The sequence below is a fragment of the Macaca nemestrina genome, chromosome 4, assembly GCF_043159975.1.
Source record: "Macaca nemestrina isolate mMacNem1 chromosome 4, mMacNem.hap1, whole genome shotgun sequence".
Classification (NCBI taxonomy): domain Eukaryota; kingdom Metazoa; phylum Chordata; class Mammalia; order Primates; family Cercopithecidae; genus Macaca; species Macaca nemestrina.
This window is the reverse complement of record NC_092128.1, coordinates 74,835,384-74,850,573: the sequence shown is the minus strand read 5'-3', so window position 1 is coordinate 74,850,573 and position 15,190 is coordinate 74,835,384. Positions and strand designations below refer to the sequence as shown.

The window sequence follows — 15,190 nt, the reverse complement described above, 5'->3', positions numbered from 1 at the left end:
CTCTGTAACCTATGAGTGTTGCAGCTATTTGGACATCTCACGACTAAAAGCCTGATTCTGCCTATCACAGAGCCTGGTGCTAGGCAACCTCACATCTTTATCTCACACATTTGCCAAAGTGTGTTCCCAGGAACACTGAAATGAATGCTTCCATAAGGTTGAAGAGGTTAAGAATAAGGAATAATGTACTTTCCCATTCTAAATTGATCAAATCCATCTTTAATGCACACTAAGAACTTGTAGTCTGCATAAAATCCAACATTAGATTGGTATGATTTCAGGAAAAAAGAAACATACATTTTTGTTTATTTAGCTCTATGTAAGGCTTGTGTTAGGCTTTTAAAAATCTCTCCAATACGACCTTTGTGACCAACTGTACATCTGAGCCCCCAGATTGGGTGCTTCAACTTTAAGCTGTGGCAACCTGGTTTTCATTTTCAAATAATAAATGATCTCCTGATTGCTAAATCCTAAGGTCTTTTACTGGACTGCATCTCCTTAATCTCACTGTAATAAGATACTTTAGTATCTCTTCCTTTATAATGGGGACTCCCAAATCTCCCTGGCAGCCCTGACCTCTCTCTTGTGCTCATGACCTCTTCTGTTAAAAAAATGAGTGAATCCTATCTCCATCATGTTCCTGATTTCCTATTTTCTGTTAATGACAAGACCATATGTTCTGAAGCGTGAAGCCCATGATAGTTTTGCCTCACTTTCTTCCCTGTTACCTAGTCAATGTATGTCTCAAGGGTCCTTGTATCATTCTTTCCTGTCATTGTCTACTGCTCCTCTTTGGAGGGCACCACCTCACAAGGTCTACTAACTCAGCTTCTCCATACCTGGTGGTGCCTTTTCCTTTTTATTCCTCTGCTCAACCTTCTTGTGGTTTCCTAGTAATATGGTAAGTTATCTAAGATATTTAAATTCTAAAGCTATATACTTAACCTACCTGCTCACTTTTGTGTGTAACCACTCTACCCTGCATAAGCAAACTGCTTCAGCCAGGTTGGAATAGCCTTGTTCCTTTAAATCACATTTTATGTGCTTGACTGTTAATGACATCACTTTACCTTGTATTTCCTCCTTACCTACGCTTTTTTTCTTAAGTGCTTTGATGGTTATTCTAATTGCACTTCCTTTTGTTTACCAACCTCAGCTGGATGCAACCTCTCTCTCTTCTGAGCATTGACGTAATTGTACTCTATTTACACTTGCAGAGGCCCAATACCTTTAATCAGAAATAAATCTTGTAAAGCTTTAAAAAAGCCAGTTTCTATTTACTAGGACATCAATTCAATGAATATTTTTGAAGACATTTTCTGGGTCAACTAATGTGTTACTAACCACACAAAAAATTAGAACAATAATCTCTAGCAATTGTGAATAGAAAATTGATAGTGTTCAATTTACTCTATTTAAACTTGACTGAACAAAGGCCCAGTGCTATGTAAGCCTCGGGACCAAAACTCTAGTATTAGGTTGCTTATAGAATAGGAATGAGGAAAATATTTTCATGCCTTCTACTGGCATATAACCTGTTTTACAAATCTCTAGAAAAAAATCTTTTACTTCCTCTAATTCGATATTCAGTTAGATGCTTATCATTTAGCCAGTTATAATGGAACTTTTCCATCCCAATTTCCACTGATGTCCTTCAGATATGAAAAAAAAAAATGACTTGTAAATGTGGTACTGACACAATTCAGGAAAAGGCCAACTCCTGTTAGGGTAACCAGTCTTATCCTCAAGCCTGCAATCAAATATAGCTGTAATGTAATCATCTTTGTGGTAACTTGATAGACCAAAAGTAATGATATATTAAAATACTTTTTAAAAATTCTAGATAAATGGCAATCAATGATTAAGCCATTTTCAGAGTCTATCCAGTTATGTTGAGTATAAGAAAATATACTTCTAGACCAGGCATCAGGAAGCTTTCTTTACCTGTTAGGGGCCAGAGAGTAAAATATTTTAGGTTTGTGAGATACACAGTCTCTGTCACAAACACTCAACTCTGCTACTGTAGCATGAAAGTAGATAGTATGTAAGTAAAAAAGTGTGACTGTACTCCCATAAGACTTCATTTACAAATGTAGGTGGAGACTGCATTTGATTATCCCTCTTCTAGAAGATCTGCACTGGTTACGTGGAAAGGTATATTAGCAATTCATCCAAGAACATTATTATCAATTATATGCCTGTGTCACTTTGATCTTCCTCTTTTTTTTTTTTTTTCCTATATGACTATGTTAGTGTTTACTGAAACTCTGGGCTGCTATTCTACAAAATCGCTCTCTATTTTTTCTATATGACTCTGTAGTGTTTTTTTCTTTATGACTATGTTAGTGTTTGTTGAAACTCTGGGCTGCCCCACTCCCCTGAAGAACTCCCTTGAGTAGTGAACTTATAGAGAGCTGAAGAGATAAAAATATTGAACCAAGTAGGAAAAGATTAAACTAAAGTAAAATACATGGAGGAGTTGTTTCTCTTATTCTATAATGTAAAAAGAAAGTAATATTAACTATCAGCTATGAAAAGACAAATAACTTATGATTATGAGAAAAAGTCATTTTTATACTGTACAAGATGAGGTGTTATGAAGTCAGAAAAAAAAATTAACAATACCTTTTTCTTGTAATATTTTCTTGTTGCTGGTTTGGTGGTGGCAAGGAGATTCTTCCATATCATGATCAGACTTTGAAGTAGAAAAGAGTGAAGTGTCTCCCCACATAGAGGAGAGAGGCCCCACTTCTGGGTCCAGTGGTTCTTCTTGAAATTCAGCTATGTGGTCAGACGAGAAGGGCACATTGCTATCCACTGGGGTGAGGGGTGGAACACCAGAATCTGATTCTGGAGAAGTTCTCAAACCCTTAGGTGGAAGTAATTTGGTAATATGCATGTGGTTATAGAAACTGTTTGATGGCTGTTGGTATAAGAGATTATAAGGAAGGTTATGCCACTGAGTATCAGTTCTATGCAATACTTACTTTGAAATAAGACCAACCTTTTATTAGTGAATCCCCATGGAACCAGTTTTGTTGATTTACAGATGAGAATGCATAGTTCATAACAATCACCATATTAACATCGTCACTAATACATATACCTAAGACCTACAGAAACAATTACTTGTACATTCATTATTTCCCACTAAGTAAAGCCAATAGCTGAATATCAAAAGCACCATCATGAAATATGACAATATGGATAATGCTCTTGGTTAGTTCACTGAATGAATAGGCAAAGTATTTTGAATTACAACAATTTAAAGAATTCAGGAGACAAAGATGTGAACTATTCTAGCTGCTTCCAACTAGGACATAGACTCTGGTAGTAGAAAAATCATAATCTTCAATAAGCTGTAGGAACAATGATACACTCCAACAGTACAAATCAGAAAACGGTCAAGGGTGCTCACCTTTCTCTCTAGACTGTCCTCCCCATCTGTGGAACTAACACTATCATACAGTCTTGTCCTAGAGGGCCTCTGGCGTCTGTTCTTCACAGAGAGCTGGGCTCGAGTTTTCAGTGCTTTTGAATCCAGGCGCTCTGTCTCTGGGACTGCTTCATTCAAGTCTAAGAATATTGAAAGATAATCAGTGAGAGAAACCTTTGGAGGGAACTGATGAAGAGACCACAGACACTGATAAAATCTCAAGATAACCAGTAACATCAGGTAAGGATCAGGTGACCACTGTGACAGCCTGCAACCAAGAAATAACCAAGAAATCAGTGGGACTTAGGAGGAATATACAAAGTCAAAGGAAGAAACCAACACTAAAGATGATGAAGGCAACATAAAAATCTAACCTCCGAAAAGCATACCACCTTCCTGCAACATAATTATAAAAATCACTAATTTGTATTTATTATTTATGTGTATGCATGTTGGGGAGTTAGATGACCAAAGATGTAAGAGGAAGGTATATCAAAAGTTGAGAGATCTTAGAAACCAAGGACAAAAAAACCTACAAAAGTCAGGTTTCCAGTTCAACTACAGGCAACAGAAGGTAACTATCATAAATTTACTGTAGCAAAATTTACTAGTAGTCTTCAGGTACTATATCATTCTCATTTTAATACATATTTTTCCATCCCAAACAGTTCCTGAAAGTCTACCATGTTCCTTTTTGAACTCTGTAGAAAGACCAGTGAGGAATTTACCTCATCAGCAAATTTACAGTAGCTGGGGAAATAAAACAAAGTCTGGCTACACAAATGAAGAAACAGTTAAAAAACTGTGAGTACTTAGTCTACTAGTATTGTGGATGGAGTAAGATAAACATTTCCTTTTCTTTCATTAACATCTAACTTTGTATTACAAGTTATTTGTATGTGCCTCTGACTCATCTCTCTGAATACCTTCTCTCCCCACCAGAAATGACACTGATTTTCGAAGGGTAAATGTTTAAGTCTTTAAATAAAAAGGCTAAAAGAAAAAGAGAAGAAAAAAGAGAGTAAAGTGGGACACAAAGAAAATGAACTATTAACAGTAAAGGCCACAGAGAGAATCCAATTAGTCCTCTTTAGCCTGGTTCTTACCATCTTTAATTTTGCTAGCCAGATTTTAAGTTAGGACCCCAAAGTTAACATTCTAAAGGAAAGGTACCCATGAATATACCAGGATATCGGTGAAGGAAAAGTACTCTCTAGTGGAATTTATTTGAAATGCTGCTACTCCTTTCACTTGCATATTAAATCACTCCTTAGAAATAAAGGAGTTTGATCATTAATCCCAGTTTGCAGTAATTACCTAAAGTCATGTTCAAGGAATTAATAATTGAGTGCAAATAACTGAGTTGCAGAAAATTATGTACCTGTATTAACAGAATAAACAATTTCTTATACTATTATTAGCTCAGGCAATTCCTTTTTACAGCATTATTCTAGATGTGCTCTACATATACTATATTACAAAACCAAAGCAAGGAAGTACCTCAGTTTGTGCCTCTTGTCTATGAAACTTAGCACTTAGGATATGGCTTTAATAAACAAAATCAACTACATTTTGCCCAGGAGATACATCTATTGAATGACAATATTTAGAGGTTTTGACTTTTCATTTCCTATACCTGAATGAAGAATGAATACTCGAAAATTCAGACCATTCAGGTACTTATAAAGAACAATTAAATATTTTCTAATTAGCAGTCTCTTTACTTTTTACATGTCAGGGGAGAAAAAATAATTCCTTGATCACTTTAATTTCCTCTTTACGATAAAATCTGTATTTGTAGCTGCCCATTAAGAGTTCATTAGTTGTGATAATTGGGAGAGAGTCAACCTCATAAGCTCTTGTTTACATATAAAACGTGGAACATCACATAGATTAAAGCTATAATATAATTAGAAACACTGTATGTAGCACATGCACTTTTTATGCCTTATCTAGCTCATATTTGGATTGTATGCTCTATAATACAAATCATACCATATACTCTATCTCATTTGTTCCTTACAACAACCTCATGAGATAACAATCAAGTATTTTTTTTTCTCTCCTGAAGCTCACAGAACTTGAGTAGCATGCCCTCATTTACACAACTAATTAATGCGCTACCATGATTACTCTAGTGTCTTGATTTCCAGGCTACTAGGCTATCCACTATGATTTAGCTAGTGTTGATAAAGGTCCCATCGCAAGATTTTAATGCCATTAGAGTTTGGTGTTTTGGGCTATAAAATCATGTATGACATGACTAGTCTAGGAAAGTTGTTTCTCCAATAGGCTACATCTAAAATATTATAATTAATCTTCCATATATGTTAGACAACATGAAAAATAAAAAGGATGACATGTTGAAAAGTACAGAATAAATTACTTCCTGGATGATTTTTTATTTTGGTCTCATTGGTTTAATAACAGCTTTGGCTATTCAGTGACAAAAAGGCTCAAGGAAGAATCTCACTCTGCTTTTGTAAACATGGTTCCTTTTGCAGTAGTAGAATGCTGGCCCTGAGGACCTGGTATGGGACCCAATCAATAGGTACTCTATCAATGGCAGTTGAACAAATATAAGTGAGAGAAAAATCAGAACTACTTATTAGCAGGTTTTAATAGTGCAGAAAATTTACTCTAGGACTCCTGGCTCTATTACTCTTCAGTAATTTGCCTGGTGCTTCCGTCAGACAACCCCAAAATGGCAATCTGGTGTATCTGCTTTAACATTAGCTGAGTAGGTGCAAACTGCTTGAACACACACACAAAAGTATACCTATTAAAGATGCCGTTAGCTGGAATCTAAAAAGTTGTGCCTTATATCCAAGTGGCCAACAACACATTGTATGCAGTTAACAATTTTTAAAGGTCTGAAAGCAAATATCAGAGAGCTACTTTATTGAAGTGATTCATGGATTACAAATCAGTAATTTATATTCCATCCTAAAAATAATGTTTTAAAAGAGCCAGAAACATAAGATGGAGTTGGAAACTTTCGCCTTAATAGCATTTACACCAGAAGGAAGCTGGAAGGAATGCTGTCCACAAGAAGCACCTACCAAAAACACTGCATGTAATATGTCCCCCTTAATAATATTAGAGGACCTGTGTGTACACAGAAGGAAAATGCGTACAAGATTTATGCTGCTGGGTAACTAGAAGGGTGACTGACCATCATATGCTATCTTTTTCCATCATGTAATACAAAAATCCTAATATTGCAACTCAAAACAACCTTGGGATTCTGGTCCCAGCTTATTTCTCATATAAGAAAACTGAGGCTCAAAGAAGGTCAATTTGTGTATTAACTGGCACCACACAGTTAATCTGTGACAGAGACTGAATAGAGCTCAGGCTTCAGAAGCCTATTCTCCTTCTGGAAGGTCAATCTCAAGTCTGGAAGTAAACTTCACATTCTTCTGCCTTCTTTGAATCCTCTTTTTGGTCTTACTTTACGTTCCCAACAGAAGTACACGTCAAGGGCTAACTTTGCAAACTTGCAGAAGCATGTAGCATCAGAGGGCCAACACTGAGGGATTTTTTTTGGCTTTACATATATCCAATAATAGAATTCTTACAAAGAAAAATAGATGTCAGTTTTGTGGATGGCAGTGTGGCAGGGGAAATCCAACTGGCTCAGTGTTTCTAAGTTATGTGCTGCTAGATGTAAAGGCTTAGGTGGCCATGTTCTCTCATTGTCATTCATTCTCTGCAGACATTTTAGTCAATAATATCACACTGCTTTTATAAGCCTAAGACCTCAGTCCCTTCTCTTCCACTTTTCTCCAGTGTGCCTTGTTCTGCTGTCCATAAGGGTCTGCGGAAAATTTCCTCATCCTCCTCTGCTTTCTGATCTTCTATTTTTTTCAGACCCTCCAGTCTCTGAAATAGCCTACCTCTGACTCAATGCAGCTAGAAATACAAAACGGGAGAAGACTCAGGTGAATCAATAAATACAGAAAGATAAATACACAGAAGATATGAAGTGAATAATGACAGAGGAGTTTTGAGTGAGAGAGACTCCACCTCTATACATGCATTTTAAGACTATTTTCAATACTGCTCCAAATTAGATCCTTTAAAAGAATTTAATGGATTTGATGATTTTAGCAGCTGTTATGAAAAATGCTCTATGAAATTAGGACGTTATACATCATATTACACAGAGACCAGTTCCCTACAGTAATGCTGTGAGTCATAACAGTTTTTTTCACTAGATTGACGTTATTTTTGACGTAAATGGAATGCTGCCCACAGATCAGATACAGGCAGCAAGGGAACTAGGGGAATGGAGCAGCATAACAATGGGGTCTGCTTCGCACAGTTATGTGCTCTAACCCACTCGGAAACAACCATACCTCATGCCGTCACACTGCCTCGCCCGTGCTATTACCAGCAGAGGTGCTGAGCATCATAAGGCACTCGGTGGCATTTTAAAACTTGAGTAGTATCTGCATATCATTTGTAGCCACTGCAAGTTCATAAAAGGCGGGCATGCTGCGGTTTGGATTAATAGATAATTGCCTTCAGGAGGTAAGTTTATGTATCTCAGAGAGGCAATGTGAAACAGTTACCATGAGAGTAGACTTGGAGTTTTTCCTTGAATAGAATTCAGAACAAGCGGCTGTCCCATTAAATTGGGCAATTTGTCTAACCTCTGTCCCTCATGATCCTCAATTGCAAAACAGTCATGATAACAAAACATAATAACTGTATTGCTATGAGGATTATATATGCATTAATAGATATAAAAGTGCTTAGAAGAGTGCTCAATAAATATCTTTATAAAGAGATTAGCAAGATGTTAAGTGGGTAAAGCAAGTTGCAGAACAACATGTACACTCATTTAAAATATTTAGAAAACATTAACACAAAATACATTTTCTAGTGGTAAACATATGCATATAGTTGCATAGAAAAACTGGAAAGAGGCCGGGTGCGGTGGCCCATGCCTGTAATCCCAGCACTTCGGGAAGCTGAGGTGGGCAGATCACGAGGTCAGGAGTTCAACAACGTGGTGAAACCCTGTCTCTACTAAAAATACAAAAATTAGCTGGGTATGATGGCACGCGCCTATAATCCCAGCTACTCAGGAGGCTGAGACAGGAGAATCGCTTGAACTCAGGAGGCAGAGGTTGCAGTGAGATGAGATCAGGCCACTGCACTCCAGCCTGGGCGACAGAGCAAGACTCCGTCTCAAAAAAAAAAAAAAAAAAACACCAAACAAAAAAACCCCCGAAAAACTGGAAAGATATACTTCCTACTGATATAGTGGTTACTTACAAAGAAGGTATTAGATTAGGGGATGTTGGTCAAAGGACACTTTAATCTTATTCACAATGTTAAAAATTTGGTATTATATTTTGTATTATGTAATTGTTTACATTTATGTATGACTTGTGCAGTTAAAATTAATAAAAATAGAGAAAAACATATATTTAGTATATTTTCTCTTAAAGACATCTTAATTCTATTCTAATCTAATTAGACCTGGTGTCCTAGGACTCAGTATCTCCACATGTTGATATGAGCCCAAGGAACTGTCAAAATCTGCATGACTATCATTCTTCCCCATGAGAGAAGGCTGCTCTTTCATTACATCTGTGGTGATTGTCTGCCTGACTTGCTACCTTACTAACTGCCAGATGATTTTGGCCTAAGGTCTATGGCTTAGCTTTTAGTTATTACTTCATTTTAGTATTGCATGGGGAAGATGTACTGAATTAGACACAGTTATGGAGGAAGTGTGTCTTTCAACAGTTCCAGAACAAGCAGAAGATTATTGCTATTTTCTAATATTCTAACTAGGTCTGAACTTACTGTTGTATGAGCTATACATTTAATTTGCTAATCGTTGAAAGAATATTAAGAAATTCCTTTTTTAGTGTTTTGGTCAATACATGCAATCTCAAAACTATCTGTATAGCCTTTGAAACATAAGTTGGTTATTTGTTAGTGTAGTACTTCTCTGGTGAAATCTGATATCTAATATACTCTTCTTCAGTTTATGATCAGCCTACACTACTGTTCTCAGTGGGCGGAGAGGCTTAAATTCTGTTATCCATATCTCAGAAACAACTCTTCAGTAATACCACTAAGCTACATGGAAAGGCAGTGACTACTAGTCAGAAAAAACTATAGGAAATGTCCTAACTGCTATCAAATATCATCTGAAACACTTGTAAGAGTTGCTTGATTCTAGACTATGAAAGAATGTGGAATTTAGATTTAGACCACAGGGAAAGGCATTTACGTATCTCAGGGTTCTTTCAGTGTCAGATGTCTTTAGATTCTGATAGAAAAGAGATCTGCATAACCTAAAAGCCAGAGAAATAGAAAAATCTAATCAAATGACCAACTGGTTGGGGACTCCAGGCATCTATGAGTAGAACTATGACATCATGTGGATAAGTTGGGTCATGGGAGGTAGGATATGTGAATGTCCTTTTCTTGACACTGACGTTGTAGTGTCTTTGACATGGCAACAATAAATGAGATTCTGTGTTTTCACTCAGGGTTGCCTACAAGAATCTAATCAGTTTCTCAATCAAAATCTGTGGATATTAGGTAACCCCAAGCATGCTAAGTAGGCACCCTCCCATTACATATTGTGATACAATAGCATCCTTGATTAGTACAGGAAGAATTCAGATTGTACGCCTCTTAAAGAAAGTAAACTCAGTTACCTGAGATGATAGTTATTTCCCTAAAAAGGAAATCATCGTTCATCACGGAAAGATTTTGTTATGTAAAGCATTAGAAAATGTAAGAAAACTTAAGGTTCACAATCCTTGGAAGTGTAATATAATAGATATGTAAGAATTTTTTAAGTACTTGCAAAGACTGTCAGTCTCCTAGTAAGAGTACTTAAATAGAAAATGGAATATAACAAATTTGTAAATGTGTCGTTAAATTTTTATAGGTGTTTCATTAGTTAAGCTTGGAAATAGTTTGTAATAAAGTTTGTAAATCAACTAAATATTAAAAATCCCTTAACAGTGATTTTTAACAAATTAAAAAGTTTAAAGAATTAGGTTTTTGATAATGTAACTTGAGTAAATCAAACATTAACTTAAAACCAAAAATTAATATCTGAATGACTTTTTCAATGTTCAAAAAAAACCCTCAGTGTCATCAAAAACTCACAAGCAACAGTCTTTTTTGGTATAACTATGTTCTAATGTTTCTTTAGTTTCCTTGTAAGTGGATTTATTCCCTATAGGTCTTAGACGTCATTACTCCATAGTATTCAAACAGAAGTATTTCATGTCTACTTAAAGGAACTCAGTCATAACCTGATGGACCTTGATACTCTAATTACTGAAATAATATGGTTGGCACAATTTTCAGAACCATACACAGAGCAGAATTTTCTGGTACTAAATAACTGTTCATCTGTTCAGTTTTAACTTTACAGATGCTTCAACCTCTGTGACTGGTCATGTTTCCCTCTTGGCTGTTAGATATCTTCCGTGAACACCGTGCCCCACCTTGAAAACTATGTAGGAGCCCAGGGCAACACGTCATATACAAACCACACTGGGTAGCATCTTCTCCTTCATACTTTTAGATCCCTCTACCCTGATATCCCAGTCTAGTCAATTTTATCTTAGCATAACTATACAGTTATTATTTAATCTAGAATTAGAATTTCATGGTAAGCCAGGTGAACCAGACCATATATCATGTATATATCATGGTGAATCATACCATATATCAATATAAGAAATAATTTGGAATACAGCAGTCTTCTGAACTTCTGAAGTTTCCTTGAAAACAAATTACTCACATTTGGGTTAAAATGATCTTTACTTATAAAAGATCATAATGTATCTTGTTCTATTAAAAGCAAGTAAAATTCAAAAGCCAAAAGAAAGTAGCCCACTTTTCCTAAAATGAACAGAAAATTACGAAGTTAAAGCTCATTCTGACAAAGTAACATAGTGTTTCCTCTTAAAGCAACTTTATATATATATATATATATATATATATATATATATATTTTTAATCAGAGTCTTGCTCTGTCCCAGGCTGGAGTGTCGGGGCACCATCTTAACTCACTGCAACCTCCACCTCCCGGGTTCAGGCAATTCTCCCACCTCAGCCTCTCGAGTAGATGGGATTACAGGTGCCCATCACCAGGCCCAGCTAATTTTTGTATTTTTAGTAGAGATAGGGTTTCCCCATGTTGGCCAAGCTGGTCTTGAACTTCTGACCTCAGGTGATCCTCCCGCCTTGGCCTCCCAAAGTGCTGGGAAGACCGGTGTGAGCCACCGTGCCTGGCCTAGATCTCTCCCAGTACTATTTTATAACTCAGTATGATTGAAGGGTCTGGTGGATTCTATGAATTTATGAAGATGCAGTGAGAAATATGAATGAAGCAGAGCTGTCAATTTGCCACTGAATACCTCCTTTAGAATGTCTCATTGATTTGGCAACAAAAGTTTCAATTGTTTACAAGTAGGCAGATTCAAAACTTGCACAAAACTAGACAGGCAATTTAGGTGCTTTGCTTTTTAAGTAAGAGGACAGATTTTGGCCTTAACGATATGCCAGAAAATAATCAATAAATATTGATTTCTCATTCACTTGGCTTGTTCATTAAAATTTACCAGAGTGATTTACCAGGAATGTTCACCCTTTAATTAGTGCAATTCAATATTTCATGGTCAAAATTATTTATTGGGGATTAAACAAAATTGAAAGTAAGTTTTCAAGAAAAATGAAAATTGTGAAAGTTTACCATATTGTATTGGTATGCATAATTTTTTTCTTTTTTTTTTGAAAAGGCTGAATGTACTCTAGAATTCCCCAGGCTCCGGTTTAGAACTAAACAGTGTGACAGCATGAAACACTTACCTCATTGCTCTGTGCCTAACGCTCTTGTACGGCAGTCTCCTGACAATGTAGTGCAGGCATTCACTTTTCTTTTAGCGACTTTCCATCTAATCAATTCTGGCTTTGATCACGCCTTTAACCTTACTTTAAAATTATAGGTTCCAATGCTAAAAGAGAATGCTTAATGCACTCTCAAACTCTATCAGGAAATAAATCAGATGTGGTGGTAGGGGTCTGGCCTCGCTTCAAATCCACAGGTATCTGAAAAGAGCTGCTAATTTTGAGGGCTCAAGAGATTGGCAAAAAGGACAAAGAAAATGATGTCTTGGAGGAGGACTCCAATGACCTTAGGAACACACTTATGGATATAAATGTCTGGCTGATGCTATCCTTTTTTATTTTCTTACTAAACATTAAACTAATATGTATTTTTTAGCCTAAAAAATCTTTTGTGGTTTGCTTATTCTTACCTTTTAATTATTTTAAAGTTTCCATTCTAAAACATTTACATACAAATGTGTACCAACAATGTAAGTCATATGAAAAAACAAAAAAAAAAAGACAACCCTGTACCTCTATCAAGCCTAAACTATAAAATTATTACTTTTGAAGCCCTCTCTGTTCTCTATTTCTAGTTGTAACCCCTGTGTTTTCTTCTAGTTATTCCATAAATTTATCCCTAAAGAATATATTGATTAGTCTTTCTTGCTTTTAAACTTCAGATGCATGGTAGTGAATTGTATATAATATTCTGCAAATTGTTTTTTAGTTAGCTGGTTTGTTTGCTCAACATTATGTTGAAAGGTGTAACTAAAATTAATTAACTTTTTTACTGCAGCTATACAAACAATGCTACATGGAATGTTTTTGAATATGCCTTTTGGTATACATTGACAAGAGTTTCTGGAGGATATATATACACATCGAAGTAAATTTGCTGGGCCATAGGATTTTCACATCTTCTATTTTAATGGATAATGCTAAATTATTTTAATGAAACAGTTTTATGAATTTTCCTGTTTTTCCATGTTCTGGCTATCACATTTTACTGTGAAACTTTATCTTTGCCAATTGTTTAATTTTTGCTAGTGAAGTTGAATGTCTATGTTTACTAACGTTTAGGTTCCTGTTTTTGTGAACTTCTTATGCATTTTGCCCATTTTTCTACTATGTTGGTTGTGTTTTTCCTACGATTTATGTGAGTTCTCAATTTATTGTGGACAACAATATTTTTTTCTTAGTTATACATGCTACAAATATCCTCTTCAATTTTCGGCTTCTTTCCATGTACTTTATAATGTCTTTTAATGATCAGATTTTCTTAATATTACTGTGGTCAAATTTACCAAACCTTTTTATGATTTGGAATTTTTGTGTCTTAAGAAATCATATGAAACCTACATTTTCTTCTAAGCGTGTTAAGTATTGTCTTTCAAATTTGAGACTGTAATCCATTTGGAACTTATTTCATGAATAATGTGAGGTGGAATCCAATTCATTTTTTTCCATATGGATGGTCAATTTTCCTAGCACCATTTATTAGTCCATCCTTTACCCACAGAACTGCAGTGTCTGCTCTGTATTATTCTCAAATTGATGTAAATGTGTCAGTCTGCTTCTGGACTCCGTATTCTGCATATTAGTCCACTTGACAGTTGTTGAGACTACACCACATGGTCTTAATCACTTTTACTTCATAATGAATCTCAGTATCTAGAAGAACAAGTTCCTCACCTTGTTCTTCCTCAGGAGAACCTGGCCCTTATTCTGGGCCAAGCAATTCATCCATATACATTTTAGAAACAACTCACTATTCCAGAACACAACCATGTAAACAGCTTAAATCTCATAAAAATGTATTAACTCCATCTCCAATTAAATTGTTTGTTAAGATATACAAATATGCACTCCACTAATTACAAAAAAGAAAAACAAAAACAAAAAACCATATTCAAGGTATTTTCCAGGGAGTATAACCTGTAGCTCATTGCCCTTCAATATTTATAAAAAGCTAATTTAAGAACTATAACACATGAATGGGAGATATCTTAATGAATACTCAGCTTGTACTCTCCTGCAAATATCTTTTTTTCTTTTATTTATTTTTTTGGAGACAGAGTCTTACTCTGTCGCCCAGGCTGGAGTGCAGTGGCCTGATCTCGGCTCACTGAAACCTCAGTCTCCTGGGTTCAAGCGATTCTCCTACTTCAGTCTCTTGAGCAGCTGGGATTACAGGCACTGCCACCAAACCTGGCTAATTTTTGTATTTTTAGTACAGACGGTGTCTCACCATGTTGGCCAGGCTGGTCTCGAACACCTGACCTCAAGTGATCCACCCACCTTGGCCTCCCAAAGTGCTCGCATTACAGGCATGAGCCACCGCACCTGGCCTCTCCTGCAAATATTATTATTTATCAATTAGAATTTATAAATTATATCTGTAGGTATCCACTAAAAGAAGAATAAAAGCTAATATAGAGAAAAATGAAATAAAAGGAAAACACTTGATTAATCCAAAAGAAGGCAAGAAAACACAAAAGAACAAACAGGAAACAAATAGTAAGATGTTAGATTTAAACTCTACATATTAGTAAATAAATTAAATAGCAACTTTTAAAGTGCATTTAAAAAATAGAGATAGACTGTAATAAAAAAACAACAATTACATACTGTTTACAAGAGATATAGAAAGGTTGAAAGCAAAAGGATAAAAAAAGATACGCAATACAAACACTAATCAAAAGATAGTTGACACAGCTCTCTAAATACTGGATAAAGTATATAGTAAGGTGAAATACTAGGAATAAAGAGGAATACTTCCTAATGATCAAAGGACAATCTACCAGAAAGACTGAACAATTCTAAACTGAATATATCTATTAACATCACCTTAAAACACATAAAACTGACATA

At 35.6% G+C, this 15,190-nt stretch overlaps 1 protein-coding gene across 19 annotated transcripts in view; it reads right to left on the bottom strand.

Moving 5' to 3' along the window:
- Positions 1-15,190, bottom strand: part of LOC105475534 (protein phosphatase 1 regulatory subunit 9A) — a 391,847-nt gene that overhangs the window by 21,384 nt on the left and 355,273 nt on the right. For 14 of the 19 annotated variants that reach the window (XR_011622153.1, XR_983434.3, XR_983433.3 and 11 more), the window contains 2 exons: positions 3,419-3,576; positions 2,626-2,923 (listed from right to left, as the gene is read on the bottom strand). Coding sequence is in view for 15 of the 19 variants with exons in the window: in XM_071094850.1 (XP_070950951.1) it covers positions 2,626-2,923; positions 3,419-3,576 (456 nt within the window). In the remaining 4 variants the exon portion in view is untranslated. The remainder of the gene's footprint in view (positions 1-2,625; positions 2,924-3,418; positions 3,577-15,190) is intronic. The other 5 variants (XM_011730882.3, XM_011730883.3, XM_011730884.3 and 2 more) reach the window with 2 other exon arrangements.